This window comes from Corvus cornix, chromosome 7 (genome assembly GCF_000738735.6).
Source record: "Corvus cornix cornix isolate S_Up_H32 chromosome 7, ASM73873v5, whole genome shotgun sequence".
In the NCBI taxonomy this organism is placed as follows: domain Eukaryota; kingdom Metazoa; phylum Chordata; class Aves; order Passeriformes; family Corvidae; genus Corvus; species Corvus cornix.
This window is the reverse complement of record NC_046337.1, coordinates 25197970-25217457: the sequence shown is the minus strand read 5'-3', so window position 1 is coordinate 25217457 and position 19488 is coordinate 25197970. Positions and strand designations below refer to the sequence as shown.

The 19488-nt window shown below is 38.0% G+C and overlaps 1 protein-coding gene across 1 annotated transcript in view; it reads left to right on the top strand.

Moving 5' to 3' along the window:
- RAPH1 (Ras association (RalGDS/AF-6) and pleckstrin homology domains 1) overlaps positions 1-19488 on the top strand; it is a 92078-nt gene that overhangs the window by 15034 nt on the left and 57556 nt on the right. The window contains 1 exon segment of the mRNA XM_039554990.1: positions 18772-18891. Coding sequence (XP_039410924.1) covers positions 18772-18891 — 120 coding nt within the window.

Sequence of the window (19488 nt, the reverse complement as noted above, 5' to 3'; positions counted from 1 at the left end):
ATCCTTGTTTATTTTTGTGGTCAGGAACCAAATTCTGTTAATTCTGTTTCTACTACTGTGTAGAAGGAGAAGGGAGATTAATGTCATGGCATATATGACAAAAGAGCTTCATTTTTCGGCTACTGGACCGTGTTCTCTGCCCATCCCTCTTGTATGTTCTAGAGTTAGTAAGGGAACTGCTTGCTGTGATGTAAATGAAAAAGACAAGAGGCCCTGACCTGTATGAATGCACTTTAACATGCTCCTTTTGGAGGAAAAGGAGGAAGCAGAAGGTGGGGATTTAATAGGAAGGGCTGTAACACCTCATTTTTGTGATGGAGTAACATCTCCAGTTCTGAAGTGTGGAGATGGATGAAGTCCATCACCCATATAGATTTCAGGATCTGTGAAGAAGCAGTTTTGTTTCATTCCAGTGTACCCCTCCTGCTGATGGAAACAGAGGTGTGGCACTATCAAATGCAGCATTCCTTTACAGTCTGGACTTGGACCCTGGCATAAGTTACTCATAAATAAATACACACAAGGAATTCAGCTATATGTTTTAGTAGTTATAAACTACTTTTAGTGCAGAGATGTGTTGGCTTGAAAGGAGAATGTGCAGAAAGCTCCCTGTGGAGTGAAATTTATAACTGCAGAAATGATTTTTGATTTTCTTTTTTGGCTTTTAAGCCTGTTCGGATTTGTTACAAGCTGGCCCTTTAGAGTATTTTAGGCTGTAGCTCCTATCAGCAAAACTTTATAAATCCTTTGGAAAGGTAATAGGAAGAAGGTGCCAGCAAGACTTAGACCTGAATGGGCATTTGAAGGTCTGAAGGAAGATAGAAAAATGATAAAGGCCATGAAATAATTCTTCTTTTTTTAAGCTTCATTGTAAATCCTCTCATGGTACTGCTGCTTTGATTGGATTGAGCTTGAGATAGAGATCTAAGATTCAAGCGTAAAAATCTTTTCTACAAAAAATGAAGCTATAAAAATCTTCCAGCCACTTCACAATGTGTACTGTTAGCAATCCAAGGAAATGAGACTATGGGCTAATGGAATGTGCTACAAACTTCTGCATCTGCATAAACTTTTTCATAGCGCAGTAGACAAGCAGAACTGGGAAATTATTTTCATTTTAAATATTGAGGTGGTGCTGAATTAAGAGATTCATTGTTTTGTGGCTTTTAAACTGATTCCTGTCACCTACATTTTAAATAGCTACTCTTGCTGCTTTGTGCCTCATTTTGGCTACAGCAAATTAATGCCAGATCAGTTCTTTCTTGCCAACCCTTGTCCTTATGAAGATGTGAATGTGGTCCAAATAATTAGCATTTCTAGTGTCACAAATTACATTCCTTATACAGTGTGGTCAACTCAGCTGCTTTAGCAGTAAAAATAGTCATTGTGGTACACATTCCACTTTCAGTGTTGTATTCTGTAGTTTATTCATCTGGCTCAATCCTTAGAGAGGTCTTTATACCAAAGATGATATGTTCCAGGAAAAAAAATAATTGTTCTTTTGGGATGTTCAGAAAAAAACTTTATTCAGAGGCTTGCCAAATTCTTACACAGCTGCTAAGATGATATAATGTTTTTTTTGTTTGACTAAGGTTGTAAATATGAACTTCCTTCCTCCTGCCTTTATAATTATTCTAGCTGTATGCAGAATTTGTGATAAATCTCTTCCAAATTTCTGTTGAGGGAGAGTATCTATGAAATGCTTACAGACTTCAACATGCAGTTTATATTTGCTTATGAAATGGGTGACCTAATTTTCTGTGAGCTAGATATAACCTAGTCCTTAGTTAGTCCTGCCAAAAGAATGTACGTCTACAATAAGAGTTTGTCCTGGCTTTATATAGCAGAAGAATCTTCAGTGTTGAGAATTCATGACTGGAATACCCTTAGTCCTGGGAGGTGTTCAATATGGTTAGGTTGCAGATTTGGTCAGACTTCAAAAATAGGCTCAGAGTGGACGGTAGGTTCTGTTTTGTTTGTATATGTCCGGTATTCCTGCATTTGTTGTGAGCCACGTTTCCTGCTGCTTTCTGAACTACAGTGAAGGAAATGACAGCACTGGCGACCAGCCTTGTGAACACAGACTTAAGTACTTTGGAAAGGAACTGAGCCTGGCTGCACCAGTGCTGTACACTGAGGTTGTATTTGCCTTAGGAAGGGGCATGGCTCTTGGAGCATAATGCCAACTCAGTACGCAATGTGGTATTAACCACTTTTTTAGCCCTGGTTTTCTAACTAAATTTTAATGATTGAAATAGTATCTGTTTTCATATGAAGACATGAATTTTTATGCTTTATAGAAAAAACTGAAACAGTGTGTGTTAATAATATAATACATCTACAAAAGTTTTGAGTTTTTTAAACAGTCTTGTGGTATCAGTGTCTGTAAAAGATGTTAAGTTTTGTTGGGTTTTTTGTTGAAACAATATCTTTGTAATATCATTATATTTCTATCAGCAAAAGATGAAGGAATTAAAATACCAGGCTAGTTTAGAAGTCATTTATTTAGAATTCTTGCAAACTTTCCATTTTCCCATTGAGTTCAGGAAAGATTCAGCCTTGATGGCATCTGGCATTCTGATATTTGGCAGGAACATTTGTTTCTTGACAAACTGTTGCTTACTTGAAATTTTCTGAAAGATGTGTGTTGGACTCTCAGTTGTATAACAATATAATAATAAATACAGTATATATGTTTCGTGATGCTCTTTAGAGACAGATGATTTCAACAGCAACAAGCTGTTTGTGCAGAGCATCATGAGGAACTCTAGCCACGGCCGAGAGTATAGTTGGCTGATACCTTTGTTTGATTACTGAGCTCTGTACACCTCTTGAAACCAAAAATTTCTAAGATACCATTTGCGTGTCTTAGAGAGATATGTCTCTGCTGGACAAGGACAATGGAAAATAGTCATTCTCACTTTCCCAGAAAACAGAATATGAGGGTCCATCTTCATCTTTCTGTAAGAGAAAAGTAGCTGCAAACACTGAAAAACAAAAATTGGGTGTAGTTGTAATTAGAGTTTATTTTAAAACTTAGAATTAAGGTATTAGGGATGTACAGCAGAGTAGCAGGGTTCTTGTACTTTTTACACCAAATAAAGGTGTAGCAGAAGATATTGTAAAAGTGCCATTCCAAGGCAGTTTTGCAGTCTTGCCCCTGGCAATGTGATGAAAAGAGTAAAAAAAAATTTTACTTTGCCTGAGTTACTCCAGGCTTAGTTTGGCACTGTTATTTTCTGGTCATTACACAGAATTTTGTAAGCCCTTATGAGTCCTTGCCTGGAATTATGAGTGGTCCCAGTAGTCTTATAAAAGAATTTGAATTTAGCTCTCTTTGAAAATACTATGGTATAGCATTAACCTTTCATGCTCTCCTCCCTGCCTCCCCTCCTCCTCCCCAAAAAAGGTGCAAACCCCCAAACCAGATGTAGTTTTACCGGCATGTAAGGGTTTCAAAAGCACATGGTATAGTCAGTCTGGAGGGCTGTGAAGAAATGTAGGAGGAAAGGTGCTCTGTTGTTTCTGCCTGAAGCAGGTCACCCTATTTCTCATTACTTACGCAGTCAGAGGTGCTCAGTGCGTGCTGGTGGTGCCAGCTGATTGTGAATGCTCATCTGAATGAAGCCACATACAAACATTAAAACAAATGTGAACTCGAGTATTATGACATAATCATTTTTGTATGAAGGCTGCAGAATATTTCTTACGCTGCCAGGAGAAGCAACCTCTATCAGCTAGTTAATTGTGTATGGTTCAGACTACAAGAAATTGAAGTGACTTTAACTTCATGCACTTAGTAGTAAACTGCACAGTTGTCACTGCACCTGAAGGAGATATTCATAGAGTCATGGTTTATCTTAGAGTTGGACAGGACCCAGTAAGGATCATTGAGTCCAACTCCCTGTTCCTCACTGGACTAGCTAAACCAAAACCATATGACATGACTTAAGAGTGTCATCCAGATGCTCCTTAAACTGGCAGGCTTGGTGCTGTGACCATGCCTCTGGAGAGCCTGTTCCAGTGCCCAGTCACCCTCTTAGTGAAGAACCTTTTCCCTGATGTTCAGTCTCAACTTCCCCTGGTGCAGCTTCATGCCACTTTGTGCCTTTTCATGTGGCAAAGGAACAGTTACATCCAAGGGAAGGATGTCTTGTTTGTTCTTGATAACTTGGGAAAACAGCACTACAAATACAGACCTGTTAAACTGTAAGCCACTCCCAATTGTACTATTTAGTGGAATTTGTGTTGCAATAGCTATTGTACCTTTATATCATCAGTTCTATGATGCTTTTTAACAGAGCTGTGCTTTGCTCATGCACAAATGTTTAAATGTTCTAAGTACCTAGAGACTACTCTAGTGATCAGCTTACGTTGACAAGATTTTTGTTGTATAAATAATATATTTTTTAAAATTACATTTATCTATATAGACATATTTCCAAGCAGACATGGTACCTTTCGGTTAGTTCTGAGACTCATAATAGAGTCTCACAGATACACATAAGGTGTTCTGGCTTGTGAAGTAAATTCCTAGTTTGCAGAAATGTCTGACCAGTGCTTGTAAGCATTAAATGAAAAAGTGCAAAAGGTAAGATGCCATTTTTGTGTTTAGCCACTAATTTGAAAGCTAATGGCGTGAGCATGCTATGTTTTCATATCTTGTGCCTCAGTGCTACAGAGTTAAAAATGGAAGTTTTCTGAATTCAGAATTATAAATGTATTTATGGATGGTAATGCTTTGTGGTTTTTTCTTCTTGTTCCAACTTCTGTTTAAATGTAGTCTTCTCTAGGGATTAACTTGATACCTGAAAAGTACTGAAACATTAAGTGTTTGTAATAAAAAGTACAAACTTTAAATATTTTTGCAGAGAAAGTAATTTATTAAGACTTGTCATTTTACTCATTTGGTAAAACTGATCAAATTTTAGCATAAATGCAAATTCAGCAAAAGTATACTGGTTTTCCAGTGTCACACATACATGATTGCATGTGCCCTACAGCAGGTAGCATTTGAAAATTCCTCTGTGTACTAATGGGAAAGGTGGGTTTTTCTGTTTATTATGAACTTAAGAAACAAAACCAAGATGCTCGAACTGTACAGTACACTCTGAGCTAGAAGGAGTTGCAGGTTACAGGTGAGATTGTTACAGATGAACTTGCTGCTCCCAAAAATGGGAAGTCCCACTTGTTTCTTTCCCTGTCCCCTCTCCCAGCAGTCTGGTATGAACCCAAAAGAATGTGTTGGCACTAATATTTGTCCAGTCACAGGGCAATCTATTGCTGCTTGCTACGTCTGCAGAAAGGCTGTTTTGGTGTTTGGAGTGTTGAGTGGGTTTTCTAATGGTTTAAAGGTTGAGCAGGCCCAGTGATGTTCTGGAGCAACGCGCTAATGGATGGAGAGGAAGGAGATTTCTTCCTTTCCACAACAGTGAGGTGTTAGCCTGGCTCAAGCTTTAATGTGTAAGTTGTTGTTTTATACTGGAGGAGTGGGAGCTTAAAAAAAAAAAAAAAGACATCAGGATAGCTTGTGGAGACATTTTTCTAAAAACTCCTTTGAAAAGTACTGTAGAAAGTTTACCCTGGAATAGAGAGAAAGATAACTTCACGATTTTATTGCTTCTGAGCCAGCTGAGTGTGTTTTCTAAATGCAAAGAAAACCTCCCTCCAAAATGTGTTGTGGTTTGTTGTTTTTTTTCATATTCTGCGGCACTTAGATGCTGATTACAGTAAGAAATAGACTGAATTTCACAAAGGTATTGCTAAAAATAAGTATGTGTAGATTTACTCAGCTGATAATAGTTGGGGTTGTATTTGATGAATGCGTTGATCATGCAGAGCAATGCAGGTAGGAGGTAGGCTGCCCCTTTGCCATTAGCGTGTTTCTGAGAATAGGGCAAATGGAAGGATTTGCTACTGAAAGTACTGTGACATTTTGGTGCTCAGCTTCTTCATCTGAACAGATGGTATATTTAGTCAAGGAGAGGACAGGAAGGAAGAAGGAGGAAGAGTGTGCTGCAGCCCCTCCTTTCCTATGTGACTGGAACTCTTGGGTATGCACAGTGTGATTCTAGGTGAATTTGTTTCTGGAGGGGCAAGCTGATCTGCTGATCTGATCACAAGTGATCTGCTACCTTTGGCATGTGACAGAGCCTGCTCTCAGCTTTGCTTTTTATGGGAAACTTGAATGTGGGCCATGGAAATGATTTTGAAAGTTACTCCCTTATCTATCTTGAGAAATAGCTAAGTTGTGTTCATCTGTGACTTCTCACTGAGTAGCATGTTCCAAATCCAGTGTGATGGAGAGTCTCTCTGGCTGCCAGGATGCGAGTCAGAGAGTAGTGGCTATCAAAAGAAATAATCCTGCCTTTTGCTGCTGAGCATTCTGTGGGAAGGTGCTCTGTGGTAAAGCCCATGAGCTGTCCTGCAGAGTACCATTCTTCTTAACTGCTTGGAAGCTTCAGGAGTCTTGAGGTTCACGATTCAGCAGTGAGAGGAGGGTATCTGTCCCCAGATTGATGACTGTCATGAAGTATCTCATTCCTGTCCCTCTGAACTTGTGTCTCTCAGCATGGAAATGAGAATAGTATATAGTATTTTCAGTTAGTGTGAACCTTGCTTAGAAGTCCTGATGTTGAAAAAAGCTCATTAATTTTTGTTGTATTTAAAAAAAGAAAGAAAGTTGCATGTAAACCATACCCATTACTTCAAGATGGCTTTGTATCAACCTGAGCTAAAAAATGTTACTTTAAAAAACTTTTTTTGTAAACTTTGAGATAATATTAGTCATCCTATGCTGTTCTTTTTTGAACTAAATCTGCCCTACCTTTACCACAGCATCAGACTTGGATAAGAGGCACAAATAATTGAATACTAAGTGACAGAATTTCCGAGCATGCTTGTAAGCAAAACATAAAGTGGAACATAATGCACAGCATATATGTGTTTGTGTGTATAATAGCTGCTCTCAGCCACTTGCTTAACGATTATCCTTCACTGAATTAAAAATCTCATTAGTTTAAGTGTTTGAGGAAAGATAATTTTTTGGGAAGAAAATTTGAAGTTTATGATTTTGAGTGGCAGTATGGAGTCTGTTGACTTACTTGATTATTTCCACCCTCTCTCTTCCCCCCACATCCCCCCACCCCCCGCCCCGTTCCTGCAGCAAAACACAGTCTTCAGTTTTCATATGCAAGAAACGCTTCATTCACAAAGCTACTAAGTGTGGTGGCAGCACACTTTACAGTAGTTGTTTATGTGACTCAGTTGCTGAGCTGCTTAGACAAGGTCTCTGCAGCTTAAGATCTGAACAGCGTTTCTTAGGAATGTTGGCCTAATCCCATGAGTTTAAATACTTCTGTTTAAAGTCCTCCTTTAACAAGACCCAGCTGTCAGCCCCATCTTCCATGATTCTTCTACTGTATAGAAATTCCACGTTTGCTTCCTCAGTGGCATAACTTACACTGTCTTTTATCCTTTTTGCTATGGAAGGTCATTTCCTTACTTTTTCAGGAATGTGTGCTTTAAAACCTTGATTCTGTGTTAAATATTTACATTTGGTCTTAATCTCGAGGCAATTAAATTCTAGATAAAGTCCTTGGGTGTGCATCAGCTGGTGTCAACTGGCTTTTAGACTTCTCTAACCTTTGACATCGCAAAACTTTTTTTTATGTTGAGGCTGCTTTCTTGCTTTAAATGCTTTTTTTTCCAGGGAGTGGTACCCAGCAGTAGTGTTTCTCCCTGCTTCCCTCCCTCAATTTCTGGTGCCAAGATTTCTTTAGAAACTGAAGTAATGCAGCTTTTGAGTGTGAACATACATCTTTAGAGAATGCCTTAAGTATGAAAAATTAATTTTAAAAATTTTAAAATAGTTTCAGAAGGCTTATAAACTAGAGATTAAGGTCAGTGCTTAGTAGGCAATGTTTAGATTCCTGTTGGCAGTCTGTGATAAATTTCATAGCTCTATACCTCCAATTGCTGATACTGGTTTGAGCTACTGTGTGGACTTACTGCTTTAAGATCATTAAACCACCCTTGAGAGAAAGGATATGAAATTAACAGTAGCAAAAAATCCCAACTGAAGAAAGTATTAAAAAGAAAAAATGCAGGGAGAACTATTGTCAGTTTTATTCGGGTTTTTTGTTTGGGTTTTGGGGGGAAAGGGGGTGTATTGTTTATTTTGTTTTCTTCTGCTGGGGTTGTTTTTGTGGGGAGGGGTCAGAAGCTTTGGAGAGAGTTTTTCAGTGACATTCTGCTAAAATGGCAAATAAGAATTAAGTTGTAGTTTCAGCTTTTGCCAGTGTTGAGCATGTCTTTCTAAATCTGCTCAAGACTTTCTCCTCTTCAGCAATTTGTGCAGGCTTTACTAGAGAGAAACGGTGGTGGCATCCAGCTTTGGCATCTTGCTCAACCAGATGTCACTCGAAAATTGCTTTGTGGATTGACTTCACTTCTGGAATGGCTTCTCTTACTTTTTGAGAAAAACAAGAAGAGTTGAGCAAGTGTAGGACTTCTTCAGGCCATTTTTTTTTTTCTCTCACCTGGTGGAATTCTCAAAATATAACTTGGATTCTTACAGCACCAACAAGGAAAACAGTGAATTGAAGTTTATGCAGCAGGATATTGGCTTTTTGTCTTGCTGTTGCTTGTGAGGCTTATGGGTATGTGAAATTTTGCTTAATCACCTGCAAGACCCAAGGGAAGATGCTGATAAAATACTCTCTCAAAGCAGTGATTCTCCTGCAGTTTTGAAGTTCATAGACATACGTTTCCATCTGTATCCGTATCCTGAAGAACTTGACTGTAGTTTCTCCTTTTCATGCCACATAGTTGTTGCCAAATTTCATTGTGTGGCAAGGCCCCCTTCAGCCTACGTGCCTCACATCACTGCCTAGTGAGCAGTGTTGATTTATTGCCCAATGATCCCCTCACCTTTCCTTTCATAGAAAACTGCCCTGTTCCTGCTAACTTCCAGCCTTTCCTTCCAGTTTTGACTGCTAGGACTCATCTCTGTCCAGAGCCCCACGTCCCTGTTTCTTCTAGACACACACAAGGCTCTCTTGAGCCCTGCTCTTCTCTCAGCTATGCTCTCTTGATGCAGTTCTTCCAAGCCTCCCACAAGACACAGCTCTTGTATGGAAAAACCTCTCCTTACATAATAATTCCATTTCTGGTAACCTCATGGTGCAGTACTGTACTTCCTCCCCCTCCCCCATGTACCTCTCACATTTTAATAAACACATGTCCTTCTATGTAGAGATTGGTGATGCAAAAGAGTAATGGGGATAGAGAGGGGTTTTATGTCTCTCCTTATGGTTTGCTATGAAGTTGGAGGATGAAAGTTGACTGCCAGTTGTGGTACTTAAATCTGGTCTTACTAGTGGCTTAAAACATAAAATTAGTTGAGCCGGGGTAGCCTGTTTAGATATGTTTGGTTTTGGTTTAAGGTAGTGTTGTTCTGCTTAGTCTGTTAGAGGTCAGTTTAAAGTAAATCACATGTCTTCTAAACTGAATATACTTTTTCCTTCTTAAATAAATGTTTCAGTCGAAAGATTATTTCCCTATTCGTCCTCTAAATATTTTCTCCATGTGATGTCTCTTGAGGTCATGCTGTTTTGTCTAGCTAGCTGTAAACAACAAAATGTGTTGACTCATAAATGCTAAGAATGAAACACCTATGTACTTTAGAGGTATCAGACATTCATTTGTGGGTCTTCTGAAAAACATGCAGTTGTGATTTTGATTCTTTTTCCTTTTTTTCTGGAGACGGTAGTTCCAGCTATGATGAAATGCACCTCTTCATGATGTAGTCTTAATTCTTACCAGAAAACCTAAGTTGCCTTCCAGCCTATTGGAGCTGAGGTTAGTGTAAAGAATATATGCCGAACATAAAAGCAACCTGTGAAGAATGCTGTTTATTTATCATAGCTAAAGCATTACTCATCCAGTTTTTAAGCCGTGGTTCATAGACTGTCACTAGGTCCTTGTGGAAAGGGATTTGGCAACTACTTCTGAGTTTAGATAGTACCCACATCATACAGATTGCCAGTGGTTGCTGTGGTGTCTTAAGTGAGCATTGGCATAATGCTTAGTTTTAACCTTTGAGAAGGTTTCTTGAGCAAAAATCAGTTTTTAACTGTACTAAAGCATGGAGTAGCTCAGTCTTCTGAGGAAATACTCTCACCTGCGTTGTAATTTGACCTATGAGCTAAGTGATTTTCTTACACCTTCCCTCTCCTGGTTGGTTTGATCATTCATTTATACCATTTATAACAGTAAGCACTGTTGAGATGTCCAGCTTTTATGGGTAGTTGACAGTTACTTGCTTTATTTTACATACTTACAGTTGAAAGACAACTGACTGTACGTGTAAAAATTAGTTTCTTTGAATATTTATTCCTGGTGGAAATCTGCTGTCCCAGATTTCCATACGGGCACAATAGACCAGTCTGTAAAAGGATGTGAATTTTTGAGTGATTGGTTGGCTAATGCTTCCTTTCAAGTGCAGGGTGATCCTGAAAGTGCTACTGTTTGCCTGGTGATTGTTTTTATTGGGCCACAGCTACAGGAATATTTGGGTATTCCCTGACATCTGTTCATAAGGCCAAGTATTACAACAAAATTAATACCTATTCTTAGTCTTCTTGTTTATATTTATTATTCTTTTTTGGGCATCATTCCAAAGGTAAAACTGAATGCAAAGAGATGCTGCAGCAGTATTTGCGTTACAATAACCACATGATGAAGATTCTGGAAAATTGGAGCTAATGTAGTTTCTAAGTATGTATCTGCCTACTGAAGACAGGCTGTCCACTGAAAATTCTGTAGTCTCAGCTGATAAATCTAAGATGTTGGCTCCTGCAACTAATGAGTGCTATTTTACAGAGCACCTGTATTTTATCCTCTACTTGAAAAATACTTTAGCTAAGCCAAGTTTTGTTCTTATGATCTAAATATTTTTTATAGCTAGCTTCAGGTTGTCTTCATAAAGACTGTTCAGTTAGATATGATGTAATCTAGGATGCTCTTTTTATGGGAATTAATTTAATGTCCACTTGGGTACTCTGGCTGGAATCTTGGTTCAGGAAATGGGATACAATGATTGATAAAGCCCCTTCTTTTCAAGGCAGCATCTGTTTGGCTAGATGTGAGTCAGGCACTGAAATGTATTGGAGAGAATAAAGGTTTTACTGTGTGCCTTCCCAACAGCGTAAATTTCAAATGCAGTTAGATTCTTGTAGTGACATTTCTGTAATTTTGGTGCTTCCCTTATCGTACAGGAAACAAGATCTTATAAATGTATTTTAGTATATAAGGAGGCACACTTGGGAGACTAATGTAGGATTTCAGGTTGCAATTACGGACAGGTAGAGTCAATACGAAGTAATAATAATACAAAGCTTAAAACCAGAAAGCAGCCCTGTGGAGTACAGGGTATTCTGCTTGATGCACTTTTCATTTTACCTCTCAAAGCTTTCAGATAAAGAAGGGGTGGATGAGTGGGTATTTTGCAGGTGGTTTTGCTGTGGCAAGAATGATTTCCCACTGTTAGAAATCAAGAAGTAAACATTCTGGTATCTTCAATGTGTTTATTTCAGGAAATTGTGGGTGCTAGTGTCAACTAAAGTTAGAGGGGGAGTGTACAAATTCTGCTTGAATACAAAGGGAGCTGCAAAGGATGTGAATATGGAGAAATAAGTTTTTCTATTTCTTCGTGCTGCTAGCCAGAAAGAGCTTGATTCTTTCATATTTGTATTGTCTGTGAAGAATACTGAGGTGTCATATCTGTGTCTGCTTCGTTCTAAAGATTTGGTGTTAAATCTCTGGAAGAGCAGGGAGCAACTGTGATATGTTTGACTTTCCTGGTTAGAATCTCTGGGGGTGGTTGTTGAACAATCTGTTAGAATCTAAAAGGGATAGCAGTGCTCTCATGAACACCACCAAGTTTTAGAAGACCTGTATTTGCTGTATACAGCATTGATGTGTTTTGGGGGATTCCAGAAGCAGTGAGACAATTTGCTTTGATGTTACGATCTGGTATCTGATTAAGTTTGTTTTTTCTTCTTCTTCCAGTTACTTTTTCAAACAATTGTTTCATTAGCAGTTGTTAAAATGTAAGTTATGTGTTCACTTGTGTGCTATAAATATTTATATTAAGAACTTATAAATAATGTAAAGAAAAATATTTTTATGAGCTTAGTGAAAAGGTTGTTGTTTGACTGGGCTTGAAATACAAACAGCTAGAGGCAAAGGCAAGTTCTTGTACAGGCATGTGCTTAATTTTAAGAGGAGCATTAGAAATCACGCTGTGTATGTTTGAATAGCTGTTACTTTCAGCAGCCTTCATTGGTCTTTTATTAAAACTGTAGCCTGTGTACAGTTCAAAACATGCATTTTCAGACAGCAGATTTCTTTTCTGTGGTTTCAAAGATATATTCTTGCATGTTGCACAGATCAGTGAGCAAAGGAGGGAATATTGTGGGCTGTCCAGTTTTGCATCTCCCAGTTAAACCTGAAAATAAGACCATAAAGTGAGGATGCCTGGTTTTCATACTTGCTAGAGTTCTGCAGTCTAGACTAACTGCCTGATATAAAGTAAAAGACTTTAAAAAGAAATATGTTCAAATTGTACTTTGCTTTTAAACTCTTTCAGTGTATTCTGGAATTGTCTTTCTTTTCCCAGTTGCTCTGAATAAGTGTTGTACATTGCATATTCTGCTCTGGACTTCCTCTGTTTGAAGAAGAATAATAGTTATTGCTAAAGTACAATGACCTATTTTAATTTTGAAGAACAGCCTAAAGAACCCATGTGTGTAAACATTTGTTTCTTTTTTTTGCCAACGCTGTTTCCAAATTGCTACTAATTAATTTGTTTTAAAAAATAAGTGTGGAACTGAACAAAAACAATTTTCCAGAGCAATGCTGAGTCCCTTGCTTCCTTAATAGTTGGAATGTAGTTGAGTTGGACAGGACAGATCAATTGAATTGTGGCAGATAATGTGTTGATATAAAGAAAACACCCTTCACCAGCTAGGGAGTAAGGGAAGAAAGGAAATAGACAATAGACTTAAATCCAAGGTTGTCACAGTAATAATGAATGCTTTATCCGCCCTAATTATGTCTGCAATCTATTGGTGTTTGACTGGTTTTTCGTGGAACTTACACTGATGTCCAGGATTTCAAAAGGTCACCCACAGTATTTCAGAGTATTGGTTATAAGAGGTCTCAATGCTTTTAATGAAGTGTCTGAAGATTTATCTTTTATCAGACATTCGATGTGTTTTCACCTTGTTTTGTTACTGCCAGGTCTGGAAAACTATGGCCTGAAGCATGGTTTAAGAAAAAAAAAAGGAAAAGAAGAATTAAAGTTGGCTAAAAATAGCATCTTGAAACAGGCTTTCACTTGACATAAGATTTTTTCATTTGAAACGTTCTGAATTTGAATTTTTTGGCTGACAGATTTGTATCTCAGTTTTTGAATTTGAGAGGCATTGGAATGTCTGTGCTGCAGAAGCCTTGGGATGTATTCAGGTATTGCCTATGATATTTGAAGCTTGAAGAAAACAAATGCTCTTTTGTTCAGGTTTTCATCTAGATTGCCTTTAACATAAACTGGGTTATAGAATACTGGATAATGCACAAAGAGCTTCCAATAGCTTTCTAATCCCCCTCCAAATATCTTTTTCAGGAGTAATTATTTCCAGAATACTTTATGCTTATTAAGAAGAAACACAGAAATACTAAAGCAAGTGATCTGCACTGTCACTGGCTTAGTGTGCTGTAGTATTAAATTCAAAGGAGAAATGTTAGTGTCAGTTACAGCAGAAGAATCTCTGACTGAAAAATGTGCCACATCTGATTAGTCCCTGTCACATGGACAGAGAATTAATGTGATACAAATAATGTATCTGCTCAAAGTACCTGTCATTATTTACCGCAGTTTTAATTATGGAAATGTGTAAAAGCATGGAACAGGTATGTGAGCTTTGGCTGTCAGTTTTGTGAAGGCAATTTAGTGGGTTTTTTTCTGTTCAAGTAGCCTTATTTCTTTAAGCAGTCAGATGAATGAATATTAGAGATGAAAACCTGCTAGAATCTTACTCTGGTATTTATGTGTGCTCTCTGCGCTTAAGTGCTCATACAGTATATTACTGTAGTGTTCTACCATATACAACTTTTTAACAGAAATGGTCATTGGTGTAATAACACAGGAATGATCGCAAATGGAGGAACTTGGATGTCCAGCTGAGGTCTAGAGAGAGTACGCTTCCCAAACCAGGGTATGCTATATAATTCCTGAAGCTAGATTTTAAAATGCAGAAAACTAGTTATTTCTTGAGATGGTGTTTTAAACACTTGTGTCTTGTCTACTGCATCCCTAAAATAGCTTTGTTACAAATTCAATAGTTGTTTTTAGAAGGAAAATTGTTATTTCAGGAACAAGCAGGACCTTGTACAAGCTTGTATTTAAATAATAAGAAAGGTTGGGGGTGAAAACATCAGTTGCCTGAAAGATGGTATGTTTTCATTTTGGGGTTTTATGCTGTCAGTTGGTTCTGAACATACTTAAGCGTCTCTAGTTCAAAATTCTTACTACATTGCTTCTGAAATTATAGTGAATAAATGCATTCTTGTTGCTGACCCTTTTTGCACATTGGTGTTTCCAGTTCGACTCAGAATTCTATTTTTCTTTCTCTTATAATTTTTGCATCATCGGTGAATTGTCGTATAAAACCTGCAAATAATTATTTTACAACTGCTTTTTTCAGTGCAGACTGTTTTCTTTAAAAGGAGATATTGTGAATATAATAAAAATTTCATTTGTCACAATCAACTTGGTTGATTTAAGGTAGGAACTACTGTTTCAACATGCAAGTGTACAGGATAGGGTCTCAGTGCAAGATGCTTAATTTATGCTCTGATTGTAATTTAACTCTGTCCTGATGGTGTTGCTTTCAAATGACAACTCTTTCTTAGTTTCAGAATTCTGTGGTGGTGTCTTTTCTTGAAAATGTTGAAATGGTGTATTTGAAGCATTGTTCTTGGGCTTTCCATTTTTCCTTGTGTGTTTTAATATCTCGTGCTTGTCCTGGCATACTAAGAATATAAAAATCATCTCGAAAGTGTAAATATTCCTCTTTTTTCCCCCTAACGTATTGGTGAGGTTTTTGCTTTACAGTGTAATTTAAAATAGTAGGTTATGATTAAATGTTACAACTGGTAACTTCTAACGAAAGCCTTCATAATTTTTCATAAACTAATATTAGAATACTGTGCTTCGCGCATTTAAAGGTGAAATCTAATGAACTGTTTTGGAAACTAGATAGTTAACTTGGAGTAATTGAGTCTGCCTGTTTAAACAGCATTTCAGACGGATAGAATAGACTGTCACAGTCCATAGTGGATAATTAAATGATACATGGACCACACTTTAGTGCAGGAAGCCTCACTCCCATGTACTGTATTGATACCGTATTTTATCGAGGTATCCCAGAATGACGCTGCTCATTTTCTTTATGTTCTGCTCCGGCATACACTTGAACAGAATAGAAGGTGAAGTGTTGAAAAAAATAACTTGAATGCTGAAGTTACTTTGGCATGTCATCTGGTATGAGCTAGGCAGAAATAAAAGCTGTTTAAAATCTGCTCCCCTGCAAATGTTTTAGTAATGTAAGTGGCTGACTTTATGGCATCACATCAGAATGATTATCCTTCTTCCATTTTTTACATCTAATTCAGTTCTAAATGACTCCTTTAGTTAAAAACCCCAACCCAACTAAACAAAACACACACAGCCCCTCACCCCTTATGCTGGTTTTCTTTCTTGTTATAAATAAAGGTGTTTTATCCTTAGAAAGGTGTGATAACTCCCACTTAGGTCATAATGTGCTAAAGTACAGTGCATGGTTGCTGTGATCAACAACAGTGAGAAAGAAAATGGTTGTTAAAAGGAAAATTTGAAGTTTTTAATTGGAATGTGCACTCTTGTTTGAAGTGGTTAATATTTTGAGTTCTTATGCCAAGAAGTTCATATACTGCTTTCTGAGCATTTGTGTCTTTGCCTTAATTTATTGAATTAATTCTTTCATTAAATGTCCTTTGGGATATCTCCCATTTGTGGAACTTGTACTAAGACAGATTTCCTCTTGCAGAACTCGCAACTTAACATTAGCTGTTTCTGAAGTGAGACACTAACCTCTGTGTGCCTTTTGCAAGTAAATGTTGACAGGCTCATAGGAAATGCAGCTGACGTTAGGAAGCTTGGGTGGGGACTGCAAGGAGCTGGCAAATACTACAGGGTTTAGTGCCAGACATGCTGACACAACAGTACTTCACTTGTAAAAGTTTTCTTTAGGTTGCTAATTCTGTCTTCAGAGTAACTGGAACCAAAGCAGTGTCTCTGATGCCAAGTTAAAATAGCTAAAGTAACAGTTTATGGGAAATTGAGAATGCTTTCCATGGCTTAGATCCTCAGAAATATTAGTAAAAAGAGCAAGCTTCGCTCTTAATGAAAGGGTGAGTTATGAACAGTGCCATATAATGAATGTACTGCAAAACAAGCCCATCTAACGAGAGTGTTAAAAACAGCTCAAAGAGGGAAAGACTAGCAGTGTAAAGTATCTGTAAATACTGAGCTCCGAGTGGTTTATATCACAGTTTAAATTTATTTGATTTGCCAGTTCATAGTCATATTTTGTGAGGCACCCACTTAGTAGCTTCCTTTAGCCTTCAAATAAAAATTATTTTCTTCAAATGTATCTAGACATTGAGAAATGCTATGTTGTCAATTGTGAGCACTTTTACAGCAGTTTGACCATGTCACCTTAAGTATAATGTGTTTTGTCTTGAGTTTGCAGTATTTCTGGTCTGTGTAAAAGCCTAAGAAGTACTAAAGCAAAGCTTTGAAGAGGGATAGAAGTGGAATACAGGTTAAGTTTGCTTTGCAGAAGTTCAGGCAGAGTATGAGTTGCTGCTACCTTGCTGTCTCCAGTTTTGTACGTGGGAGGACTTGCAGGAGGCATCATGGAGAGGAATCTTGCAGAGGAAGGCATGCCTGACTTACAGAATGTAAAAACTGGTGCAGTCTTGGTGGAAGGATGCAGCAATATTATATAAGCATATTGGGTGGTTTTTTTTAATGTCATCATCACCCTCAGATTTTAGGAAGCGCTTCCCTTCATTCCTTAGAGTGCAGGACTCAAAGCAAGTGTTGGAAGAAAGGAGATTCAGATGATGAATTTAATCTTTTCAGTGTTTGTGTAGAGCAGTGTGCCATGACAAGTTAGCTTTAATATTATCACCTCTTTTAAGGCAGGCACATGCATTGTGCTCTCCCACAAAAGTAGAAGCTCAGGCAGTAAACTGAAGCAGCTTTGCCTAGAGCAACTGGATGGCAGTATCTTACATCCATGGGACGCATTGGCTTCTGCTGACCTCAGAATTACAGATCACCTCCGAAGTCTCCTCTGACCTATTTTATCAAGGTAAAATTAAATAAAAGCCTTATAGAGATATAAGGAAAGACTGTTTTTAAATCTTGGAGGGGTTTTTTTGCATGAAAACTGTCATATAAAATAGAGTGGATTGAGCAGTTTTTTCTCTGAGATCACCTTAATCATTTAACTTTGAATCTCTTATCAGTTTGACTGCGTGATGTCAGGCATTGATGTCTTTTGGACCAAGATTTGTCTTTTCCTGAAGAGTAGGACTTAGTTCATTTTTAAATCTACAAAATGTGAACTGGCGCTTTCAGAAAGCTATGTGTAGCAAGTAACTGTGTAGCCCATGACTTGACTAAATCAAGCTGTACAACTCATCATTGATTTTTTTGTGTAGATCTTGCTGGGGATCTGTTCTCATGTGTCTCTGGACATTCTGTAGCATATTTCTGAAATTTACCCTTCTGTACTGCCTGATTGCTTCCAAATTACTGCCTAGATTGTTGCCCCCCCAAGCATGTAAATTCTCTTTCTGAACCAGATCCTGTCTTTACCAGTATGGGTGTACATAAAAAGGCGTGTATGTCTTAGCTCCATAAAAAGGGCTGGAGGACATGTTTGGAAAAGAAATTTAAACAAAAGGTCATTTTTCTTTGAGATAATAAGAGATAAACTTTGGAGACCATTGTCTTTATCTTGGTCACAAATTTGTTGAATGAAGGAGGAGCTGAGAGATGTTACGGTGACTCTTTGCTTCTAGAGAGGAGTTCCTTTGTTGAATAAAAACTGTGCAGTATCACTGAAGGGATCTGGTCAGTGTCCAAGATTTGAACTGTATCAGGGGATATATTGCTGACATTTTCTATGGCCCATTTAAGCATTTCTGTTTACAGATTTGTAGAGTGATCTATTTGCAGTGCAGTGAGACTGCACTTCCTCTGGTTGAATGGTGTTGCTTAACTGTGGTCAGCTGAATTCCTTGGACAAGAGTTGGATTTTTCTAATGTAATGTCAATAGAATTTGCCAACAATAGCTGGCAATGAAGGCACATGCAATGTTAGCATGAATTTCTGATGGTATATTAAATATTGTGAACTCTGTTCTTAATCTTTTTCTGCATCTTTCTGACAAAAGTGAGCTGTGAAAATGGCTTTGCAATTATCCACTGCAACTTCCATACTAAGTCTTTCCTATTAAGCATGAGTATTTATGAAGTCTATGGATGAACATTTGCTTTGATTTAGGAACGCTTTCAGAAGCATCGTATCTAACACCAGTTTTCTTAGACACTGATAAGAAAGTTTGAGTATCAAACTTTTTTTTTTTTTTCAGATGGAGCAAATGTCAGATGAAGAGCTTGACCATGGTGCAGAAGAAGATAGTGATAAGGAAGATCAGGATCTTGACAAGATGTTTGGGGCGTGGCTGGGTGAACTGGACAAACTCACACAGGTGAGGGAGGTTTCAGTCATCTCATGGAATAATTTTTTGTTAGTATTGTGTTTCTTTTCAGTTGGATGCTAACTGCTTAGCACTGCCACTTGCAGCAAGGCAGACCGTAGCCTGTGACCAGTTCAGTAGTCTTTAAAGGCTTATATATTGGCTTGTTTTCCCCATCTTGAGGTTGTTAAATTCATTTTGCACAACCTGCTAGTTTGACCTATCCCAAAGGGTGTAGTTCCTTCCAAGAGTTACAGAATTGGTATTTTGTCCTTATGTATGTAGAGAAACACAGATTTTAGCTGACAAGAGATAGGCTGTGTCTCAAAACATGTGGTTTGACACCGTCCAGCTGTGACAGCATTTATTTGTTGCACCTGAACAGCAATAAGAAAAAATTGTGATTGTTGCCACTGATGACATAATAAGACACCCTGATACACCCTAAAGGACTCACCATTGTACTCTTCCTGCATCAGAGAAGCAGCTGATAGGACATCTTTTGGTCCTTCCTTCTTTCTAGTGCTTTTCCTTTGCTTCACAAGGAAATACTGCATTTTGCACGCTATGCTGCGCTCCTGGGGTGATAGGCCATTCCTCTGTGACTGC